General features: G+C 43.8%; 2 protein-coding genes across 5 annotated transcripts in view; one reads left to right on the top strand and one right to left on the bottom strand.

The window, feature by feature from the left end:
- The first annotated feature begins 1,257 nt into the window (after positions 1-1,257).
- LOC113479938 (ligand of Numb protein X 2-like) lies at positions 1,258-23,550 on the top strand. 4 transcript variants are annotated; one of them, XR_003398385.1, is made up of 11 exons: positions 1,258-1,716; positions 4,271-4,497; positions 5,887-6,083; positions 7,433-7,801; positions 10,123-10,305; positions 11,378-11,552; positions 11,722-11,932; positions 14,301-14,459; positions 15,659-15,824; positions 18,430-18,563; positions 23,540-23,550. XR_003398385.1 is itself a non-coding variant. In XM_026848354.1 (10 exons), the coding sequence occupies exons 1-9, from the start codon at positions 1,316-1,318 to the stop codon at positions 15,792-15,794; spliced, it is 2,058 nt and encodes a 685-aa protein (XP_026704155.1). In that variant the 5' UTR covers positions 1,258-1,315; the 3' UTR covers positions 15,795-15,824; positions 18,430-20,235. The 4 variants fall into 4 exon arrangements, 2 of the variants coding, with proteins under 2 accessions (XP_026704155.1, XP_026704154.1); XR_003398384.1 differs by lacking the exons at positions 18,430-18,563; positions 23,540-23,550 and adding an exon at positions 16,756-18,419 and having other exon boundaries at positions 15,659-16,724; XM_026848354.1 differs by lacking the exon at positions 23,540-23,550 and having other exon boundaries at positions 18,430-20,235.
- LOC113480156 (pre-mRNA 3'-end-processing factor FIP1-like) overlaps positions 21,025-24,426 on the bottom strand; it is a 30,714-nt gene continuing 27,312 nt past the window's right edge. The window contains exon 17 of the mRNA XM_026848776.1: positions 21,025-21,970. Coding sequence (XP_026704577.1) covers positions 21,838-21,970 — 133 coding nt within the window. The 3' untranslated portion in view covers positions 21,025-21,837. The remainder of the gene's footprint in view (positions 21,971-24,426) is intronic.

Below are 24,426 nucleotides of genomic sequence, written 5' to 3' on the forward strand. Positions count from 1 at the left end.
CAGGCACTGGTGCAGACCAGTGTTCACTCTTGCTTAGGCTTTTACCTGTTCCAGATAAAGCAATTGTTTTCAGATATTTTCCATGCTGTCTCTCAGAAATTTTCCATTTCATCACAGTTCTGCCATTTTTTTTATTGTTGTTTTAGAAGACTTTGGGATTTTTTTTTTAATGTAAAGTTTAAAAAACAAAACAAAAACGTCACCACCACTACCACAACAAAACTCCCCACTGTGTAATACAGTGTTATCTTCATCTGGTGCCACATTTCCTACTTCATTAAAATAACTGCCAGGTTAAAAAAACCCTTCCTGCAGTAGTCTCTGTAGAGTAATCTGCTAGCAAACTCAAGGGAATTTTATATTTAATTACAATAGACAAGATTCAAAATGGTTGTGTTTGGAGACATGTCTATTAAAATCAGAGTGGCAGCAACACAGAACTCAGTTTGCCCCTTATCTTGTTGTCCCTAACTGTAAGAAGCTGAAGTTCAAGCCTTTCTGTAACATTACAAAAAATTGTGATTTGGACAATATCTTACGTTTTTTCCACTTAGAAAGTTTTAGATTTTTTTTAATAGGAAATTTGTTTCCATGGGTGAATTTAGGCATGGATGAGTAGGGAACAATGCATTGTTTGTTAAACCTAACATTTTTGAGGGGAGTGGGCTTAAAAGGAAGAAAATGTGGTTTAGATTTAAGTGTCTTTTGAAATTTCTTCCTCTTCTTTTTTTTTTTTGTCATCCACCCACAAAACTTGAAACGAAAGTTCAGACAACTAAAAGTCCTTAGACTGATGTTTCTACCGTACATATTTTTGAAATATTTGGTATAATCTGGAAAGCCAGAGAGAAAAATTGTCAGTTTAAAAATCATTATCTTGGTTATCCTTTCTTTCCCTTCCCTTCCCTCTCTGGGTTGTTTTCCCTCAAGAACATGCAGCTTTTGTCTCAGGTTTTCTAGTTCATGTGTTTAGCAGGGTTTTATCTAGTCTGTGTCACTGGTGTGTGTAAAAGAATTTGAGCTTTGGTTTATCAAATGTGCTAAATCATTTTACTGAAGGAGGTTCTTGAATTCTCTGGTCCCTGGGTTGATCATTCACAGGGTCGATCTGGAAGGAAGAACCCTCGGCGGGGTGTAGGTGGGGGTGAAGATACCGGAGAGAAACTTAAGGCAGAAGTACGATTTAATTTTGAATTGGCTAGATCTAGACCAGGCAGTTAGCTGGAAATCTCTCTTTCTTTCCCTTTCACTAGAGGTCCTCTGTCAGACAGCTACTCCGTGACAAGTTTCCTTGCTGCTGGGCCAAGAGTGCCTGATGCTGGCTATCATGGCTGATCCTGTAGCAGAAGAACACACCTCCCAAGTTAGTGAACTCTGCTGCGAGTGTGGTCAGTTCCACCTCTTGCTGGACAATCATCTCTACAACTTCCAGGATGAAGTGGACGATGAACTCATCTGCCATATCTGCCTTCAGCCTCTGCTCCAACCTATGGACACCCCCTGTGGACATACGTACTGTTTTAAGTGCCTTGAAAACTTCATGCAGGAGTATAATTTTTGTCCTATGGATCGGAAAAAGCTCTCCTTCCAGCAGTGCCACAAGTCCAGCCTTCTAGTACGAAACCTGTTGGATAAGCTGATTGTCTTCTGTCCTTTCAAGGCAGAGTGTCAGCAGACAATGCAGCGGTGTGAACTAGAAGCTCATCTGCAGAACAGGTGCATTCAAATTTACTTTATATTATTATTCCTTGTATAATGCCATCTCTCTGCTGTGCTTCTGACCAGGAAGATCCATTCTCAGAACAGTTCTTAATCTGGGGCAAAATGGGACACCAGAGGTGACAGAGGGTGAGGCCAGAGAGGTGTGTGGGTGAAGGCAGCGTCATTGTGTGTGTTACAGAGGCCAACTCATGTGCTTCAGAGACGAAGGGTGAGGTGCTTTCCTGCTTGCATGCAAGTTGTCCACAGACACAAAACCTATCAAATGTATATAAATCTGTGTGTCCTGATCTGGGGCACCTGACTCAAAATTATTATAAACATGCTTATTCTTGTTTCACTTGCGCAGAGAAGAAAGACAGGCACAAAGTCAACACTCTGGAAGCAAGGAATCGTGCAGTGTTGCCAGTTTAATTGGTCCAATTAAGACGTGCAATACATAACTCTTTGATCCAAATAATGTAAGTCCCTCCAAGCTGCACATTATGCAGTTGCTGAATCACCTACTTATAATTCCATTATCTTCTCTTATTCTTCTACTAAGAAAGAGAAGCAAATGAAAAATATGGTGGGGTTTTTGTCCTTTTTTCCCCTTGTCTAGAGGAAGAGAGACTTTTTTCTTGTGCTTGTAAGCAGAGATGTATTTTGGTGCTTCCACTGCTGGTTGAGCTGGTGGCTAGCAGAATATTGTAGCTTTAAAAGAAAAGCAGGTGACAAAGAGCTCTTGCCATGACTCTTGAAGAACACTTGGTCCTACCTAGTTAATGATTGCAGGAAAGGGAGCTAAGTACAAGCCCTACTGCAGGCGGAAGCAGACCTTCATTGGCAGTGTTTTGAGAAATGCAACAGGCTTGTTCCCCTTTAGCTGTGTCATAGCTTTTTGTGGCAATGACATGTTTAAAAATAAGTCAACCAGTGTGCAGGGAACAGTTACGCTTATTACAGTTCCAGCCAAGGATGTATCCCTGCAGTTCTTGCTCGACTTTGGTACCCACTGAGCTGAGAGCTGGTGTTACAGCCAGGGGAAGTGAGGGAAGATGCTCTTGTATCCTTTCCCTCAATCTTAGCAGTACTGCTTGCTTGTTATCAGTCAGGGTTGAATGCTTATACTGCAGGGACAGGGCTGCCCAGCTGATCTGTAGCTGGAGCCACGGCCTGTACCAGGGCTTGGCCTTCTTCTCTGCTTTGTAAATCTACCCTGGTATCAGTAAACTTCTGTCGCTTATTAATCGCTTTGGCACAGGAGTTAAACGCACAAGAGGGAGGCACCCTTAAATGTTTACATTAGAGACCTGTCTGGAAACTGTATCAATCTTACACATTTCATATTTCTTTGTATCTTTCTTGGGTAGGGTGTGTTCTAAAAATCGAGGCTCTTTCACCTGGGCTGTAACCATAGTTAGACTGAAAAATGAAGAAAAAGAAAAAAAAAATTATACTGTGATTTGTGTGTTAGTGTTACTTAGTTTTAAGTGAGATTAATTGATAGCAGGAGATTTAAGGGAATAAGCATCTGGCAACTCTTTTTCATGAAGGATTTCTCTGCCCTTTGTAAAATGAATTTGTTTCTTGACATCTTAAGAGGGACATGTGCACAAGTGGATCAATCAGCTTCTGTCTTTAAGTTTCAGCATCATCTTACTGCTTGGAGAATAAATGACTCTGAATGAACCAGAGAAAGGAATACTGGGATGAGATCTATTTAGCCAGAATGTGAATAGTCAAGTTTAATTTGAAAAGTGATTCTGGTAAACACCCAATACTACATGTCTCTGAAAGTGATGCTTTTGCATTCATCATCCTCCTTACCTCCACTTTTTTTATAAGTACTCTTGATAAAAGAGCTTGTTTTTCCTCACTCGTTTTTGCTGAGATAGGCTGGTTTTGGTGTGACTGCATTTTGTTGAATGTGTAATTACTTCTTGAACCTCTGTGTGGGGAGCAGTCAGTGGGATTATAAATTCCTCTAAATTGCTCCCATTCAAGTAGAGCCATCACCTGCATGGACTGGAGGTGGACTGCTGTCTGAGGGTCAGGTATCATTCAGAAGAAGAAAAAAAAACACAAACCAAAAAAAACCCCTAGTTCTGCTTGCATGTTACTGATTTGTTAAAAATGAAGCTTAATTCAAGGCTGAGCTTGAAACTTGAGACACTTCCTTTGCATAAAGATACAGTTCATAGTCATCTGTAAAAGGTCAGAGCTAAGTATTTGCTTGTATTTTAAGAGGTATTGTTTTCTTCACTGAGAGTTTGCCAGGTAAATATTTAGCAAGGGAGACTCCTGTTCCTATTACAGTCTCCTTTTTTTAAAGAATTTGCTTAATTTTGAAAATAATAAAATAACAAGACTGCTCTTAAACTGATCCTAGTACAAGTAGAATCTGAAGGTCAAATGAGAATAAATTTTAGCATCTGTGATACAATCTTTGCAGCTGATGAGATCTTGAACATGCTTCTTCATGTACCTTTGTCAGTCAGAGCTTGCATGTGCTGGGTTGGCCACAAAGGCAAAGACTAGCCACTTAGTCACTGACACTCTCTCTCTCTAGGTGTCCTGGTTTCAAGAAATACAAATCTGAACTACAGCGGAAAAAGAATTCCATTTCCAAAGGGAAGGAAGATCCTCCTACCAAGGTGGAGACGAACACACCCAAGGATCCAGAGGTACCAAGTGGAGGATCGTCACTTGTGGCAGAAAGCTCTGCAGCTGCTGTGGTATCGCTCGGGACTGCAGAGCCTGGACTGGTTAATCCAGCTTTTGAGGAGACTGAAGAAGGTGAGAGTTTGATACAGAAATGTAATTATGTAATTACCTTTTATAATATAAAAATGAGGTAATTATCTCAGGCAATTCAATTTTTAAAGTATCTTCAACACTCTTAGATATCCTCAATGCTATTCAGCCACTAGTAGCCTTTGGAGTAATCTCTTTCCTCAGCTTGTCCTTGAGCAGAAGGGAGATGCATGCATGTGCATCAGGTGTGGCAGGATCTGCTCACAAGCACAAAGCTGTCTGTGTAAAACAATTTGGAGAATCCTTGTTACACTGCAGTGAATATTTGCAGTATTCTTTGCAAACAAAGGCAGTCCCTGTCCATGGGAGCATGCAGCACTTAAAACACTTGCCGAAGCCAAATAATTAGTAATTAGGAAATGTTCCAGCTTCTTAATCTCGTTAAGGAAGTTAAATATACAGTTTCCTGGAGTGGTCAGTGCCTCCCTAAATGTATGGAGCAAATATGTTTTTTATAGCATAACTTTTTTTTTTTGATTAATAGTCAGTTATGAAAGCCTTCCTTATGAAAGTAACCATCTCCACTTCAGTACAGAACTGCTTGTCTCAAACCCTGTTAGAAGACAGCAGCGTGGAAATCTCTGTGCCTCATTTCAAAGTTAGTCTCAATTTCCAAGAGTGCAGGTGCTGGAGCTGGCAACTGCTGTGCCTGTGCCAGAGTTAATACACAGGTCAGTTTACTTCTCTGTTGGCTTTTTCCAAAGTACACCTGGGGCAGGTTTTGCATCTCTGCAGTTCACCTTAACAGGCAGTGTGCTTGGCTTCATTGGAGTGTTGGGCTTGCCTAAATGTTGCAGTGCTGGTAGATTTAATACAGCTTGCTAACAACAACTTTCATCTTCAAAGTGTCTGAGAAGCATTGCTTAGTCTTCAGTATGCTGTAAATAGGTAAACATTACTCCTGTTTTAAAGGGGGATGGGAAAAGAGGAGGAAAGGAAATTAGAGGAGGGAAGTTGCAGTGAGCTGCCTGTGGTAAAGTCACCGCAAGGGCAGACCAGTAATTACAGCTCAGTAGTCCCCTTTTCTAATGGGCATTGTGGAAATTGGCATTTGTTATGTGTGCACTTCTAGTAGGCCAGCTGTCACAGTAGAAAAATAAATCTCTAAATAGTAAGTGAAACATACTGAATGCCCTTTAATAAAACTGAAGAAATAATAATGAAAGACTATAAATTTGCCATAAGCTAGGAGATTGGAAACATTCTGGGGGCCTTTAAGGTTTTTAATCTGACCTATTGTTCCCTCTCCTGATAGCTGCTTTCCCTCCAGAACCACTTTGGAGATGACCTGTCAGTGTTACAAATCCTGTGGTGCTATGTGAAGGAAAATTCTATTACTATGTTGTTTTTCTCTTCAATTTCTACAATCAGACCTTCCTCAGAGAACTAGTCTTGTGGCTGAAACAACCACAATTGAAATTCATCGAGAAGACCCAGAGGAGGAGCTGGGAATGAGGATAGTTGGGGGTAAAGACACCCCTCTAGGAAACATCGTTGTTCAGGAAGTCTTGCGGGATTCTGTCATTGCTGCAGATGGAAGAATAGCACCTGGGGACCATATTCTTGAGGTATGTAACACCCCACTGGTAGTCCCATTGCTTCTTTTGACTTGAGATGAGGGCTGGGGGAGGAGAGTTGTTTAGAAAAACTGGGACAGCTCTACAGCTGAGAGTTTAAAAGCACTGATCAGACTTGTGTGTCAGTCGTGCTGTGTATCTGCTGGGGCCCAGAAGCAGGCTTCTGAGGCTCCTAGCAGTTGTACTCAATACTTACCTTGTATTTTTTTTTATAGCTTTTTGAAATTTAGACCATTTTGGATAAATTAAAAAAGATTTCTATCTGATAAACTTCACCCAGTGGCACCATTTTTCTCCAAAGGACAGTGCTCTAGTTAGGAAGTATTATAATTGCTTGCTCTACTATGTTGCTTAAGCTGCATATTCTCAATGGGCAGGTCCAGAGTTTAAGACCTTACAATTTGAAGTAGGTATCAGATATGTATTGTGAGTATTAAAGAGCACCAACCTCATACCATGCTGACCCACGGCCAGATTCAGTTTCTGGATTAATCACGCTGTGTGGCAGTGGGCTAATCAAGGGGCCAGAAGCTTGTATGCAGCAGTGGAGGCTACATGTGGCCACAACTGTTAGCACCTCCCGGCTATGGCTGCCCCATCATTTGACAAGCCATAAAGACCTACTTACCCTCTTGGACTGTGAACTTCAGTAAGGACTAGCTGTAGCCCCACATGTACAAGTGGCTGGTAGGTTCTCTGAATTGGTTTCTTAGACCAGTAGAGTAACTTCTGTTTTATCCAAGTTGAGTTGTACATGTCTCAGTCTTGGCTGGGCTGTAAATCGGGCAGGTCCCCACGCTTCATAGCCCTATTGGCATCCTAAAAGAAGACTGCACAGTGTCTTTGTGTGACAGCAGACAAAGCAAAAAGTAGCTTCTCAGAGTTACCATGGTAAAACCATGATTAGACTGATGATTCCAGAAGCTTGTACTATGGACCACTCTTCAACTTAAAAGTGAGGATGGGTAGTCTCCAATTTGAGTCTTCTCCAAGTGTGTATCGAATGCTGGAAGTTCAGGGAAAGCAGTTCTGCATTGCCAGGGGATGGATGTAATGATTTAATATTTTGCAGTTTCAAATTTGTTAGTTATGTGAGTTGTCCTGTCTTGTCCCTGTCCTTAACTATTCACCATCAAATATGGTCTAATTTAATTTGCTTTCTTCTGCATTCTTTTTTAGAAAACTTGGCTCTCTAATGTGCATCAGAAGCAGCTGCTTCAGTCACGACATTGCACAGGGAGTTGTACATCCTGTCTCAAACTCTGTGATGTTCCGCACTGTGGACAGTGCCTAAATTAGGTAGGTTCTGATTAGTGACTCTGGTTTGTTTGTCTTTCTAGGTGAATGGCGTCAACATCAGCAGCGTGACTCACTGCCAAGCTGTCTCCTTCCTGCGCCACCCAGGTCCTGTTCTCCACCTCATGGTCCTGCAGGAGAAGGGTTTTTCCAATAAGACTGCACAGCAAGATTCTGCTTCTGCTACAAATCGGGAAGTGATCCATGTTACCTTGATAAAGAGAGACCGATCCGAACCCTTGGGAATCAAACTGATAAGGAAGACAGATGAGGCAGGGATTTTTATTCTAGATCTGTTAGAGGGAGGTTTGGCAGCCAAAAATGGAAAACTGAGTCGGAATGACAGAGTCCTGTCAATAAATGGCCAGGATTTGAGGCAAGGAACACCTGAGGCTGCTGCGCAGATAATCCAGGTAATTTATGACATGGTGAGATTGTATGGCTAATGACTCTGCAGCTGTCTGTGTTGATGGCAGGGCTCCTGCTCTGACCCAAGGGCTAATAGAACACACTAGAGCAAACTGCATTCCCTGAAATATCTCTTTGGGAAAGTGACCTCCCTGCGGATGTGTGGGAAGCACCGCTTCCAAATGAAGATAAACACGAAGAGTGGGAATCCATCGTGAGTCATCACTGACAAGTCTGAAGCGAGGCAGTTGCTCATAGCACTTCAGTTCAGCTCAGGCAACTGGATCTCCTTTGTGGTGTGGTGTTTGGAGCCTCCCTTGCTGAATGGATATTTGTATGCACTGTGTAGATGCATGCAGCAGAGACAAGGAGAGATTAGGTCAACGTCTCATGCTTCAAACAGTCAAACTGAAGGTGTTTGGGAGATGTGATAGGCTGGCAGAACAGAACAGACTGATCTAGAGCCCTCCTCATTGTACCTGTATTTGGGAAGGGAGTCTAAAAAACACCATGAGGCACCTCAGGCTAAAAACATTCTAAAATAGTAAATGGGTAGTAGGGAGGTGGTCTTTCCCTGTACAATAGGTATGCATTTCTGTTGCAGCATGCCCAATGTTTTGGTGAAAGGAGCGGGCAAGGAATTTTGGTTAAGGATTAAGGATTGCTACATGTGCAGCAGATACCATGCGGATCAGTTTAAATTCTTTATCTCCCTAGGCGATGACCTCCAGTTTCTGTTTTTATCTAAAGATCCTGACACAATACATCTCATCACATACTGTTTATATCCCGGAAAGGATCTGAGGTCAGCAGTGAGAGGGAGCCAGTTCTCTTCCTGGTAATCAGCAGAGGAGTGCAGTGGCATGGGAGAAAAGAAGAGGAAGGGCAGAGCTTCAGTACTGAGATTCTTTTTTATGTTATATAAGTGATTCCATTCTATGGCCTCTTAGAATTTTGTTTGCATCCCACAAGTGCTGCTGTATTTCTGTTGTAATGTGTGAACGTAATTCCCATATGGGGAACTCTTCCTTGATCCCACTGAAATTAGTAACCAAAGTCTAAGAACCAGCTTCATTAGGTTTGGGGATTGAATTCCTTTTGAAGTGACATTTGTGTAAAACTTTGACAGTCTTCCAAACATTATCTGTTCTTCTGAGGGCTAATTCAAATGCTTGGTTAAATGTAATTTTAATTTTGATTGCAAATCATTTGCAGAAAAGAGTCCTTCTACCTGTATTGTAAAGTACCATTTACAGCTATATATGGGTGTGTATATATATGCACATACTGTACATAATCTGGTACTCCTGGTTGAAGGGGAGGGCAAATCCCCATTTTAGGATGTGATGTTTATAATATATTTTATAAAGACATGGATGCATGCCGGCTTGTCTGGAAAAAACTGCATTATCTGAAGTGATTTTGGAGGCAAACCCTTTAAATTCTGTTTCAGAAAACAAAACTCTCCTATACGAGTTTAAAAAGAGAATACCCAAACCATCTGATGTAGCCCCTCTTCCAGGGTCTGGGAATTCACTGCTGCCAGGGTGCTGCAGCACCAGAGAAACAGGGTCCCATGTCACAAAGTCAGAGTGGCAACTGTACTTCTCTCCTCCATTGCAGGAAATGCCCCGAGTAAGCACTTACGCCTTACCCCAATGGAGTCCTTCACAATAAGGTTTTGTCAAATTATCTGAAAGAACAAACCAAATTAGAAAAGCAGTAACAATAGTGAATACTTTCCCTGTAATTCTGCCAAGGCCAGACATACAGCTGGTTAAGTGTTTAATTGGCAGCAATCTTAGACAAAAGGTCATGTCGTCAGGTACTCTGGGAATAAATGGGTGGGAGATGTTGAACAATGGATGTGGTACATAAGCTGCGAGGGAAAGAGATTTAACAAGTTTCTTTACAATAAAAGAAAAAGCATCCAGTGCTCGTATCATGGTCATCCATTGTGTGGACCAGTCAGTGTTCAAGCCCCGTTCATTCTGTATCACAACACAACATGCTATTTTGGTTATTTGTACTGAAGTGGAGCAATTAATCATCCCTTTCTACTTTCTCTTGCTTGGCTTCTGTGGGGGAGGGAGGCATGAGTGAAGCCTGTGTTTACTCCTCTTCCTTCTAACGTTTGCTAATTCCTTCTTATTGTGGATTCTGTGGCTCTCCACAATAAAACACTGCATCCTGTTGCATAGTTTTGTTTCAGACCCTTCGTAGAAACTGATGCCAACCCTTCTCCCTCCCCAAGAAAATGACAGGGTTTCTAATTTATTTTTCTATCTGTCTATTTTATTTACACTCTTGTTGTTTCTCCTGGCAGACCACTGAATCAAAAGTGAACTTTGTCATCTTGAGGCAGCCAGGCGTACAGCTGTCGGACACGGTAGAAGATGGCAGCACATCAAATAACAGCAGCAGCAGCAGCAGCAATGGAGGAAGCCCAGTGCACCACCGGAGACGACTGGAGCAGAATCACTATAGACGAAAATCTAACTACCAGAAGGTAAATTTTGTAGATAATGGCACAGGTTATTCTTGTTCTAGCAGATCTATTATGATTCCTCTGTGATGGCAATTTATCATACAAGCCTGATCAGCAGTTCTATTTCTTCTTGAGCTATTAAAAAGCAGCAGGTCTGTGGCTTTTAGTATGGAGAACCATACATTTGTCATCTACTGGGAAACACACTTTTTAGGGGAAAAACATGTCAAAATTTCTTCAGATGTCTCTAATGTTAATGCAGAACCGGTGTTTAATCCTTTTGTGTCAGTAAAGGGCAATGGGAAGTTTACTATGCTTGGGTATGGGTGTTGAGAAGCTTAGGACCTGCTTCTTGACATCCATCAAGCACAACATGTTCACAGTATTGCATCATGACCCTCAGGTGTGCTGCTGGTGTGGAGCTAGAGGGGTTATGGTAAGAGAAACTACATAAATTACACTGTAGTGCTCCTGGGGCTTGAGTGACTTCAGTGTTGCATGTGCCATCCATTTGCATGTTCTAAGAAACAGTATGAGCAAGAGAAGATTCGCTGGTCTGTTGTACAGAGATTTACTGTTTAGAACTTCCATTTGAGTAAGAAAACTTGATACAACTGCTTAGACTTCCGAGTTTAAATGTCTCTGGAGTTCAGTAAGTATCTGTCATAAACGGCTGGAGTGTGGTTCCTTGATTTAAATCCTAGCATATAATTTACATCTTGTTTCTACAGCACATGCTATAATGTGTGCTTTTACTTTTAGTAGTAGTCAGAGAGAGTTTGACTCCTTGATACAAATAGCCTTGAAATTACTTCGTGGCTTGTTCCTCAGTGCAAAATTGTTCTCCTTAGAGTGAGCATCTCTCGACAGCAAATGAATGTGGGATCGCTAGGAGAGCTGTGGTGGTATCACTCTGGAAATACAGGATAGTATTTCTCCCCAGAGCAAGTACCTGAGAAGATGACTTTGCCATCCAGCAACATTGCTGAAATGTTCTGGATTAAAGATAAAAGATGTTATTTTCTTCCAGATGTGTGCTTCTCATGTTAATTGCATTAATGAAGCTACATTTTGTACTGTCATTACTTTGTAGGATTTACCTCAGGGATATGCAAGTCATGAAAAGACAGTTGCAATAAAAAAGGAACCAAAGGAATCGTTAGGAATAACAATTGGAGGTGGAAGGGATAACAAAAACAAGCTCCCTATATATGTAACAAGCGTGCAGCCCATCGGATGCCTCTTCAGGGATGGCAGAATCAAGCGAGGTAAGAAGTCTCTTAGATCCTTGATCCTTTAGGAACTGGGGGTTTTTCACTGAAAGTTGGACTTGGACACTAAAGTGAGGCTGGAAACAGGGTTCCTCATGAGACCTTGAGGGAGCAATAGCCTCCATAGCAAAAGATCTGTAATAATCCTATCTTATTTAATCAACAGGAGATGTACTTCTGAGCATAAATGGCATTGACTTGACTCATCTGAACTACTATGAAGCTGTCTCAGCACTGAAATCTAACGCAGCTTCCCACTCAGTCATACTGAAAGCCTTGGAAATCCTTTCATTGAACTCGACAGAGCCATCTCTGGACATCAAGGAGCAAGGATTCAGCTGGTCTCCCCTCTGGATCACATGGCTTGGATTGCCCAGGTACGTTTGTTCGGTGACTGTATAGAGGTCTGTTCAGTTAGCGAGTTGACTTTCACTCAAACACTAGAATTTAATTGCTTTGGTGGTTGACTTGGAAGCATTATTGGGATTCTCATATAGCTCTAAGGCAGTGAAAAGCCTTGCCAACGAGATCACAGTATAATGAAAGCATGAGAAACTTCTACTGCTTTTTATGGTGTGACCCATCATTCCCCTACTTCTGTTGGACAGTAACTGTATTTCAGAAGTTCCTGAAAACCCTTTTTCCCAAGAGAACTACACAGAAAATAGGAAGTATAGATTTTTGTCATTTGAGGCACTGAGTTGACATACAGTCAACATAGACACAGTCCCTGTTAAAATATATGCTGAAATCACTCTTTTCTGGACCATATAATAGGAGCCAACAGCTACCTATGCTATTTTATAGTTTCTAATCTGATCATCTCGGGGGCAGGCATTCTTTCAGTCTAATTCTTTTTGGCTGCCATGATTGTGTCATCTTTAGCATGAAGCAGAAATGATTCTGAATAGTTGAGTTTTCCTGTTGCAAAGCTTTGGACCATAGACAGCACAGATTTTAGCAACAACATGGTAAATTCCAGCTGACAGGTTTAGGGCTTTGAAAGCTTGAATTTGTCTCCGTCCTGAAGAGGTGAACCTCTGGTTTGCTCACTCTTGCAGTTTCGTAAAAATATATTCAGCTCTGAGAGTGTGTTGTCATTCCAGCTGACTGGAGGAGGATCGTGCGGGAGATGCACGCGGAACAAAGCCAAACCCTTCTGTGGGAAGCCCAGATTATTTACAGCCTTGTTTCTTGAGGCATCTAAAAGAAATACTAACAAAGCCTCTGCTAGGTTACCCTTGTGTTACTTAGTAGCCTGTAAATGCTAAACAAACCAGCCCAAGGAAGGTAGCTTTTGTGTTTCTAGTGACTGTAACTTGGCTTGTACTCAGCACCATCCTACCCACTTCCTCTGCTCTCCCAGGGCATCGGACTGTCTGTTTTTTGCAGGCCCTGAGCTGCACCTGGACAGCCCAAGCCTGAGTTCAAACCCTCAGATGCACATTACACATCTTCCTTTCTCATATGGAAAACTGGTTTCTAGCAATCAGCCTTTTCCAAGTCTTGGAGAATGTCTAATATTTTTCTATGCTGGCACAGTGCCTACCACTGTTGCTCTCTGGGAGACTTACTTGCACTAGCTGCCACATACACTTCTCATAGCGGTGTTTCTACACTTGTGTGGTAGGTACTAGCAGAAGAAAACCATGGAGGCATCAGTAAGCTAGAGCTGGATCTTCCAGCATTTATGTGTGAAGAACTCGTACAAAAGTAAATTACAGTTTGAAAGTAGATAATTGGATATTTCTCCCAGTGTGAAGTTAATGGAGAAGGCTTTTGAAATCTGAAACTCATCTGCAAACTGCTCAAGCAAAGCCCTTCAGGCAAAAACGTTTATTAGGAAAAGTTTAGCTGCTGGAATACCTCAGTGGGGTGATCAGCGGCAGTTTCACACAGTGTAGCTCTGGCAGTGCCTCCGTGCCAGAATGTAACCTGACTGTGAGCCAGCACACACAGCTGCTTGCCTGTGCTCCTGCCACACCTTCTGAGACGCCTCGCAAAGGCTTTGTGTGTCTCTCTGCTACAAACTCAAGGAGCAGGTGCTCTTAGGACTTAAAGATCACCCTCTTCAAGGCAGCCCTAGCACTGCAGCATGCCCCAGCCTTACCAACAGGTACCTCATGGCTGCCGTTCAGAAACAGCGACCCGTGATCTCCCTCTGAGGAGTCCACTGTGCACAGCAATCCTGGGCGCCGTTCCTGCAGCACAGACCTGTCATACTCTGATGTGCTGGTTAGTAGAAGAAAGGCTGCCATACCTCCTATGTTTGCTTTCCATCAGTGATACAGAGCTGCTGAATGCCTTCATTGTACCAAACGTGTAGTATACAGATGGAATAAAAAGAGCTGGAATCTCATTAATTGCATGGGTGTAACTGCTGTTCACAATTAATCTGGTTTTGTCACTTAGTACTGTGCCTGTTCATGAGTAGAATTCAGGAAGTTATTCATGAATCTTTCAGGTCACAAACCCCTTTAGAGAATGGTAATTTTCTGTTAACTCTGCAACTAGCACTGACAATACTGAGAAAAGATTGCTAAAGGACTGTCATCTTCAGATTTGAGAATTATCCTTGTAACATGCCCTGCAAAGGCATTATCTCAAATCCTTAGAAAAAGAAAATAAATATAAGGCTGTTACATAGCTGTGCTTTCTACAAGGGAAAACTAATATTGTTCATGCAGTTTTCCTTGAAACACACTCGTAAGCTTTCTCTGGTTTTGACTGTCCTTGTCTTCACAGCTACCTTCACTGCTGTCAAGATATCGTCCTCAGTAAAGGTAACCTGGAAAGCTGGGGCTTCAGCATTGTTGGAGGCTTTGAGGAAAGCAAAGGAAACCAGCCATTCTTCATCAAAACCATAGTGCCCGGGACTCCTGCCTTCCGAGACAGGAAACTGAAGTATGTACAAGCCACCCTGCGGGTCTCTGGTGTTTGTATCAAAACCACTATCAATACTTGTGTCAGTGTGCACCGTTTTAATGAGGAGCTGTCTGTCTTTCACCCTTTTAGCTAGCTGAGCTAAAAGTTAATGACTTCTAATTCTTAGACACTCCTTTGTGCAGTTAATAGTTAGCACAGTTGTAACAAACTAAGTCCTGTATTAATAAGCGTTTTGATTTTTCTATAAAGGTGCAACTAAAAGGAATTAACAGTTCTGTTTTAAAAGGCTGTAAAGGTTTTGAGTAATTAGATGAAAGTAGAAAGAGGGTGTTTGAGATCAGTCTTGGAGGTTCCAGAGTATAGAATCTCCTGGATTAGGAAAAGCAACCCAGTGAAAGCAACAAGAGCCCTTCTGTGCTGGAAACTGAAGTGGAGCTTTGCTGCCTTGTTTGTCAGTAATCAGGGCGAGTGGAGGAGTGAGTAGTGGAGCTGGAGGACCCCACAGAACTCTTATGGCGTTCTCTCTGGGAAGCAAGAGCTGGCTTCTCAGCACATGTGCAGTGGGCTGCAAGCGCAGTACTGTAAAAGAGAAGTGAGGCTGCTGTCTTGCAGGGGACATCGTTACGGTGTAGGGAGCTGCGCTTTACTCCCTTGAGAATGGTGTGAAAGACCAGAGCTGCGTGAGCCTTGGTGGGAGGACTGGGTCAGATGGGTTGCTAGGTGAGTGCTAGGACAGCCGTGTCTTCCCACCCAGCCAAAGGCTGGCTTCAGCACCTCAGCACCACCACTGTGCCATGGACCGGGTAGGTCAAGTAGGACTCTCAAACCTCAGTTTTATTGAGCTACAATGTGCCAGCTTGCTTCTGCCTCATTGAGCACTTCACCTGAGCAAGTAAGTGCTAGTCAAGTAGCTGTAGGAGTGACCTTGGTGACGAGTGTGTTTATCAGCCAGATTTGTTTTCTATTATCTTTTTCCCTCCCTCTGTTGACTGGCCAGCTGGTCACGCTTTTGGTGACTTTCACTGCTGTGTCACTCAAGTACTAGCAGTGTCCTCCTTTTCCCTTGAGCTCTTTGACTCAAAAGTGAAAATGTTTCAACAAGGAACTGATGGTCTTGTCTTAAGGTGGGCTAGATGACCTTGGGGGTCCTAGGGTGCAGTGTTAATTAATTCATTATTGTTAAGTCCTGACAAGCATGTTTCCTGTCTTCTGATTAGGTGTGGAGATGAAATAGTGGCAGTAAATGGAGTGCCAGCAATAGGAATGAGCAACTCAGAACTAATCCCAATGCTGAAGGAGCAAAGGAACAAAGTCACGCTGACTGTGGTGTCCTGGCCAGGAAGCCTCGTGTGAAAGCTCAAACAAAACCCACAACAGTTTCAGGTATCGGGTAGCAGCTGGCCGTCACCCAAAGCTAAACGTGTCACAGATAAATCAAGGGAATGCTGAACTCCTGCTACACACTCTATCACCATGGAAGACTTTTGCCCTCATTTTTGCAGAGATTATTTCTTTACTGTGCTGAGGTTATCAACAAATCTGGTTCTTGGATTCAAAGTAACAGTTAATGCAAACAGTTGTTGTAGCTTCCTGGGCACATTAAAGTGCTGTAGGATTGGTGTTGCAGAGGAAGCTCTTTTTCTCAGTGTTTCTCTACAAATTGCCTTCGAGGCACTTTCCTCCATTTTAGAGCTCTGCTTTCCATATAAGATTTTGAACAGGTTAAAACAGACATGAGTGTCCTGCTAGTTTAAGACAGTCCTGCTGCTGATCTCTGACTGCAGTTCTTTTGACATTGAGTCATTTTATATGGGCTTTTAAAAGCCACTAATAAAACTGCAAGGATGGGGACCCAATTAAGCAGTTCCTATAGCCCCTAGTCTTGATATTTTCAGGCTACTGAAACCTAATTAAGGTGTTCATACATGAAAAAAAAATTCTCATAGCTGACAGGTGAATTGCTGCTATGTTAGCATGGTGGAGCTGTGGTGACCTGTATGAAGGTCCTACCACCAGCCAGCTATCATGAATCCTGCCAAATATGCCGATTTGTCGTGAATCCTGATTTAAGATTCTGCTGACTACACCAGTTTGACACAAATGGGTGATTTAGAATGCTTAAAAAACTGCCATCAGTGGTATCAGCAAAAGTGGCTTCATTGAAATATGTTGTAGAAGTGCAACTTTGCAGTGAGCAAACCTTGCTCTTTCTTAACAAATTTACTGTACTATAAAGTTACATGTGATGTTGGTCACTTACCAAAGATCTGCTGTGGGTGAAAAGTCTCTCAGCCTTGAGGAGCAGCCATGAGAGGTGTCCCAGCTCTAGGGGAGATCACTGCTGCAGCCAGGCTGCTTACCAGGAAGAGCTCAAAGGCTCTCACATTTATGGAACAGAGTGGCTAGCTTGCAGTAAATTACAAGTGATGGAAAAGATATGCATGGGACTCTTCGTACCCACAACTTTGCAGCATTTACCAGACTACCACTAGTTTGGGTAAGGAGTTGAGTGCATTCATCACAGTAGCCAGAGATAAGGAATTTGCTTAATTTTCATCCTCTTCCTCAACCTGGTTTCCCTGATTTTATGACTTGGCAAAATGTCCAGCTTTTCCTACAGAAGGTAGATGATTAAGTAAACAGGCTTGTTACAAGAAACCTCTGTCCCAGGCTGTTGTCTTATTTTTATCAGTTTCCCAGTGATCAGATGCAGAGTTAAGGCAGGGGGGAGGAGGCTGTCCCTGTACTGTCAGGGAGGTGAGAGGAGCTCCTGCAGTTGTGTTCATGTCTCTCTTGCAGCAGGAGCAAACTCTCACTGCACTGGCTCAGGGTGAGCCTCGTTGGCTGTCTTGGCCATGTTGTACCAACCATAGAAAACGGGCTACCTCCAGGTCAGTGGGCCAGGTCTGGCTTCAGTTCAAATCCACTGCATAGTTAAAATTCAGAATAAAACAACTGAAGCCAAGGCAGGTTGATTTGTGAAGTTCCTACCTGCAAACAATTCCCTCCTTTTTTAGGAGGCTGTTAATCAGCAGTAGAAATAACAGACCGTTCCCAACCAGGTCGCACTGATCAAGATCTTTACTCTTCTGCTGTTTCTGCTGTGTCCTTTATGGGGCCAGCTCAGACTGTAAGACTCAAAGGAGTTTCTCTCCCCTGTAAAAATGCTACCTAGGATGAATGTTTAATTCCCTGCAGGTAAGTGCCCATCATCATTTTAGGGCTGGCTACTTCATAATTAGCTATTACTGCAGAGCAGAATTGCTCCTTGTTACATGACACACTTGTTTGCATACAGAGCGACTTCTCTTCCTTTGGCTGTTAGCTTAAGGCAGTATAGAGCAGGGCCTGTTATCAGAGTCTATTACACAGAAATAGTTTAGAATCCAATCGTCACAAAAGCTTCCCTGGCACACAGTGTGGCCCCTCTGGTTGGTTGATAAATACTGCTGAGGACTTGGACAGCAGGAACACTGTGGCCAGCTGGGCTCTGGGACCTTTTTTTCCTGTTGTTCCTACTGCATGCTGAGAGCAAAATAATTCAAAAGTCAGAAAGCTGCCTGTGGAGAACTGGTCACTCGACCTCTGTCTGACACACAGGAACAGAAAAACCTGAAGCAATTTTTGTCTCTTTCCAATCAATGTGCAGAATCTGTGCCTGGTATGGAACAGTAAATATTTATGTAGATAGAGAGAAGACAATTCCTGCTGAGTAGTACCAAATGTCACTTGTATAAAGTACAGTAGGAAAAAGCCATGCAGCTGGTGGTCAAACAGTTTAAGTGAAGAGGATGCTGCAGAAGGCAGCATGATTTTTACTATTACTCCATTGCGTTTCAAGGTGCCTTCAACTTCATCAAAATGTCCTGGTAATTTATGTATTGTTTCCAAGATCAGCTTGTTCATAGATGTTGAATTTATTTTGATGCCTTTATAAATTATTGTAATATTACTGAAAAACGTGGATTATAGGTGTGGTTTTTTCCAGTGTATCAGTTAATGCCCCCAGAATAGGTCACCTCAACAAGAGACACTTCACCAAGAAACTGACCTTGTGAGGCAGGAGACAAGTGTAATAGTCTTCTGCTGTTCCCAGGAAAGGAGTTGGACTATCCTGTAGCTGTGACTGGAAAAAAACCTGAACAGAAGTAAATCACATGTACCCTTTCCCTCAGCTGTGCCCCTGCTCCTGCCTGCAGCCCACTAGTGCCTTGGGGCTCAGAATTGACTGGACTGTAAAGCCTAACCCAGGGAATAAATAAAGCTTTATTTAATGAGGCTTAACTCCCTGATTCAGTGTGCTGCACAGCTCAGCAACTATGCGGCAAGCCTGGGTCTGATGCTCCCAGAGGACCTGCATGCCCAGGCTGGGGGCTGGCTTAGCTTTTGGTGTGATTGCTGCTGCAGAACAGCCCTGAGGGGAAGGGCAGCCTCCAAGGGTCTGGGAGAAAGACATCATTGCCATCAACAATATGCTGCACCACTATAATGTAGTGAGCTTTTCTCCTCCTTCACGTTGTGTGTGTTTCATACTGTTGGGAGCTGCAGGACCTGCCCCAGTTCCCCAAGCTGCCTTACACCTTCTCTCCACATGAAGCTGGCTGGCACTTGTGTAATAAAGCTTGTGCAAATGCTTCTCGCTGGCTGTGATGCTTGCCCTTGCAGCAATACTCAGCACCTGGGGCATTCTGCACTCAGTAACACACGAGCCCATCTCTCATCTCCAGCTTTGCTCTGGAACAAGTCTTGATGCCACCAGCCCAAGGACTGGCCTCTTTTCTGAGAGCTGTTAAAGTCACCATTCTGTATCTTCAGGGAACATGATCATGAAACCTGCAGTAGTTACCTGATGCAAGTAAAGGTTATTTCCAAAGCCTCAACTTTAGACTTCCCTAATACATTAAAGGCAAACATTTGACCTCTATTTATTTCATAAAAATAAAACCATTTCAAACTATTTTCCTTAAATTCACAGCTGCTTCTGGCAACATAAGCCTGCTAACATCAGTAAAGCACTTGGGTCCATCTGTAAAAACATTCAAAAAACACAAGAGGAAGTTGTAGCACTGCCTTGTCAGTACAAGATGCTCCGTCCCCTCTCCCACACCACCATCAGTAAGTCCAGTGCAGAATGCTGTGGACTGGATGTGATCACCATTGATTACACCTATTTACAGGTTGAATAGCTACTATCACCTTCATAAACAGAGCAAGAGACTGGAGGAGTGGATGTAGAACAGCTCTATCCACCCATGGACAGGCACCACATACACCTTAGCATGCAAAAATGGAAGAAATACGGACTGGGGGCCAAACCCGAGACCTAGCTTAGTGTAAAAGTCTATTGCCAGCATTTCCCCCTGATTCAAGAGAGGCAAAAACCAGCTCAGTCTGGTCTGGGGGCACTGCCTGGCCTTCCCCTTGGTGCCAGCTGCCCTAGCCATTTCAGAGTTCATGTTCTAGGAAAAAAAAAAAAATCAGATTTCAGAATTACAGAATACAGGCTCTTCGTGGAGGCACAGGGAAGATGCTTGGCCCCTCTCCCCCCTGACGCTCCCACATGTGCTGGGCATGGAGGGCAAGGCACACCTGTCGCTGCGCTGCAAACAGGCGTGTTTCCAGGGTGCCTGTACCAAGCACTCCTGCATCCTTCTCACCAGTTCTGGTTTGATTTCTCTTCTGCCCACACCATGCCACAACTGGATAAAAGCAAGTTCACCCCAAGTTCCTGAAAGCCATCAGGTAATCACGGCTGAAACCCACTGCCCTGACCCCACGCCAGTTGGCAAGGCACCGCTGCCTTCGGCTGGTGCCCAACCGGGCAACCACGGAGCCGTGCCCTGTTCCTAAATGCTGCGTCCTACCAGAGCTCTGACAGGGCTGAAGAGGGAGGAAGACTTGAAAGCCTGATCCAGGCTCTGCCCTTGAACTCTGGTTCAGTGCGCACACCTCCCCGCTGCATACACATTTCCCATGATCTCAAAGCATGTTTAAAAAGCTGCATTAAAAACAAAAAACAAACAAAACCCCTCACTTTTTTCTTCTCCCCACAGGATTTGCAGTTAACGACTCATCAAATGCACTGTCATAGCATATAAAATATTATCATAGTGCTACACTGGCTCAAGGCTCTAAGGTTCTAAGCTTCACATGACATTCAGACTCGCAAGATTACAATACAAGAAAAAAGAACATTTCAGGACCGTATTATTTTAGGGAAAAGATTTAAGTCAGTTTTAAATAACAAAGTAGTGAAAATACTTAAAAGAGACTTGTGGACTTACATGAACAGAAATGCAGTATCTTAAGTACTAGACATACCAAACCCCCTCAAAATTAGTTCCCCTGTTCTTCCCACCCAGAACCATCTCTGCTGTCACCCTCTGCAACCAATACTAAGTCCAAACAAACTTTGGAATTTGACTGAATTTATTTTGAGCTCTAGGGGGAAGGAATGCGTTGCACAGGAGTGTTGTGATAACCAAATAGAAATAAGCCAACCCCATGAGGGCAAACTGCTAGATGGGACTTCACATTCTCTACTGAGCTAAATTATTCAGGTCAACTCTTAGTTTAAAAAATAAAAAAAAAAAAAAAAAAGAGTTAGTCAAAACTAAAGAGACATTCATGCTCTTGCTATGAGTCTTCCGTCAATTTCCCACTTAGAGGTGTAATACATGACAGAACTATTTTTGCAATGGAGGAAAAAAAAAAAAGCTAGGTTTAAAGTCTTTGCACACCCTGTGTACACACACACAACACTTCTCAAAGCTGTCAGACCAAAGCAGGATCTTGTGACCCACCAGTAAAAGCAGTTCTTCCTCACATGCTGCCCGGCTGGCCACAGAGAAATCAGCAGATATTTTCGTAGCTATAAAGAAATTTATTCGGGGATGAGACTTTTCACTACTAGAAGCCAGACTCTAAGCTGGCTCTCAGGGTCTAAATCACACTTTTCTTTGGACAATAAATTTCAAGTTGCACTTACTGTCCTAGTTTTCAAAAAGGAATGATGATGACAAAAAATAAACAAAAACTATTACCTAAATGCGTTAGTTTTAGCTGAAGCCATCTTCCATCAGAAACCATAGGATCTGATACAACAAAGTTCTCCCTAGGGATGTTTATGAGTAGAGTAGCTCAGTGCTTTGTATACTAGTACTGCTGTATTTTGTCTTGTATCAAAAAAAAAAAAAAAAAAAAACGCATGTGCAGCCTCAGCTCTCAAACCACTGCAACATGCTTCACTGCTCACCCAGAGTCAGCCTCTCTTCTCTTGGGGGGGAGGAAAAAAAAAAAATTAAAAAAAAAATCAACCCCCCAAACCAAAACATCACCAATGCCACGCTGGTTCAAAAGGAGCAAGTTCCTCCTGAGAGCTGACAGTGGGCCTGAGTCACTCCTTGGCATCCTGCTCCTCTCCCTCCTGGGCGCCATCTTCACTGGCCTCCTTCTCCTCTTTGCTACGCTTGTTCTTTTTGTGCTTGTGACGCCGATGACTCTCCCCTTCCTCACTCTCATGTTGCTTGCTGTGGTGGGGAAGAAAGGGGAGAAGAAATTACATCAGAGTCTGCATCAGCACAGCTCCACCACAGAAGAGACCCAAATGCAGCATGCACGGGGACAGGGCGCTTTGATCTCAAATAAACAGGAGACATATCAGAAGTGCTGAGGGCATCATGGTGCCACTGAAAGGCTCCGTCGTGTTTATTTGGGACGATCTGATATCACATGCGGCTGAACCGAGGGCAGGTTACGCAAACTGCTGGAGATGGTGCTTTACACCACACGCTGCATCAGCACACAGTCTAGGCAGGCAACACAGTATAGAATCAGAGAGTCACAGAGGCTTTGGGATGGAAGGAACCATAAAGATCACCTAGTTCCACCCCCCCTGCCATGGGCAAGGACACCTTCCACCAGCCCAGGTTGCTCCAAGCCCCGTCCAACCTGGCCTTGAACCCTGCCAGGGAGGGGGCAGCCACAGCTGCTCTGGGCAACCTGTGCCAGGGCCTCACCACCCTCACAGGGAAGGATTTCTTCCTTATATCTAATCTAAATCTGCCCTCTGTCAGTGTAAAACCGTTACCCCTCATCCTATCCCTACACTCCCTGTTCAAGAGTCCCTCCCCACCTTTCTTGTAGCCCCTTTAAGCACTGGGAGGCCACTATAAGCTCTCCCCAGAGCCTTCTCTTCTCCAGCTGAACACCCCCAACTCTCTCAGCCTGTCCTTACAGGGGAGGTGCTCCAGCCCCTGATCATCTCTGTGGCTTCCTCTGGATCTGCTTGAGCAGGTCCATGTACTTCTGATGTTGGTGCCCCCAGAGCTGGACACAGCACTGCAGGGGAGGTCTCACAAGAGCAGAGGGAGAGAATCCCCTCCCTTGCCCTGCTGCCCACCCTGCTCTGGATGCAGCCCAGGACACGGGTGGCTTTCTGGGCTGTGAGCGCACACTGCTGGCTCACAGTCAGTTTTCCATCCACCAATACCCCCAAGTCCTTCTCCACAGCGCTGCTCTCAATCCACTCCTTGCCCAGCCTGGATCTGTGCTTGGGATTGCCCCGACCCATGGGCAGGACCTTGCCCTTGGGCTTGTTGAACTCCAAAAGGTTTGCACAGTCCCACCTCTCCAGCCTGTCCAGGTCCCTGTGGATGGCCCGTCCCTTCCCTCTAGCGTGTGACCGCACCACACAGCTTGGTGTAGTCATGAACTTGCTGAGGGTGCCTCGACCCCACTGTCCGTGTCACCAACAAAGATGTTAAACAGCACTGGTCCTAACACCAGCCCCTGAGGAACGGCACTCATCACTGCTCTCCACTTGGACATCAAGCCATAGTGGACAGACTGCTATCAGAATAATTTCTGGATAGTTTTCAGAAGCAGTATCTCTTGTCTTTCCTACTCCTAAGGGAGCTGTAACAATTTTGACACATCTCAAGCTTCACTGTGAAGCACTGAGGCTGCTGAGAGAAACCAGAGTCCTAATCTGAGAGGTGTTTGAAACTTTCACTCCTCTGAACTTCCTGGGGAAATCCTTGGGACTAGAGGTAAGAAACGGATCAATGTAGCTAGAGAACATCCCTAATGGGATACAGATCCTGTTGCTACTTCTGCTTACACATAAATGACCTGGCACTAGCTTTGTGCTTTAAAACTCCTCTATCTCCTAACCAGAACTGTTTTCCAGATGCAGCTGGATAGCTGTGGACATTCATACAGGTTGTCTGTGATGTGGGAGAAATCCCAGCCAGAAGTAACTCTGACTAAGTTGTGCATGGCTCCGAGCCCAGCGCTGCTGACCACAGCCAGCTGCACCACGTGCCTGACAACCCCCACGTCCCAAGATCAGCCTCTGTCTCCATCAGGGAAAGTGGGAAGTTGGGAGCTCTGGTTTTGCCCACTCTGGTTCTTAGCCCCTCCTGGGAGGAGAGTTTCTGCTGCTTCTCAAACATGCAATTATTTCTCCTCACAGGTTGAAAACCAAGTGAGCTCTCCAGAGCTGATCTTGGTGTGAAGGTGGCAGAATTAAAACAGAGCACAGAGTACAGGAAAAAGCAGATAAATTTGTCACAGGAAGATGTATGGCTACACAGTACAGACACATAGCCCCACAAGTGGGGAGAGTCAGGTGTAGAGACAAATTCTTACCATGGCTTGAATACCAGTCTAGCAGCAGAGACACCTAACTGGCTGAACCACTGAAGCCCTGGCTGAAAAGCTCCCAGCTTCAGGTAATTTTCTGACTTGTTTAATAAATGGTTTCATAGTCATTAAAATGGGGTAAAACAAAGATTAAAAAAGGCTCCTGCCTCTCCTCAACACATCTTCAGCCACCTTGTGGAGAGCAACATGACAGTGGTTTATGCTTGAACAATGTGACTGTCCTTTAATATTTAAACAAGCATCAGCAATTTCCTTCAGACTGGTCAATTTGCAGTAAACTGAAAACTACAACAAAACCCTTTCATCTTCCTGCAAATGC

The sequence above is a fragment of the Athene cunicularia genome (genome assembly GCF_003259725.1).
Source record: "Athene cunicularia isolate RWA chromosome 4 unlocalized genomic scaffold, athCun1 chr4_part3, whole genome shotgun sequence".
Lineage (NCBI taxonomy): Eukaryota > Metazoa > Chordata > Aves > Strigiformes > Strigidae > Athene > Athene cunicularia.

What these genes read in the sequence shown, in the direction of transcription:
- LOC113479938 (XM_026848354.1), top strand. Translation starts at nt 1,316, where the DNA reads ATGCTGGCTATCATGGCTGATCCTGTAGCAGAAGAACACACCTCCCAA. An exon ending in TTTTGAGGAGACTGAAGAAG is followed by an intron (nt 4,498 to 5,886) that starts GTGAGAGTTTGA and finishes TTCTACAATCAG; the next exon opens with ACCTTCCTCAGAGAACTAGT. An exon ending in ACATGGCTTGGATTGCCCAG is followed by an intron (nt 11,933 to 14,300) that starts GTACGTTTGTTC and finishes TTGTCTTCACAG; the next exon opens with CTACCTTCACTGCTGTCAAG.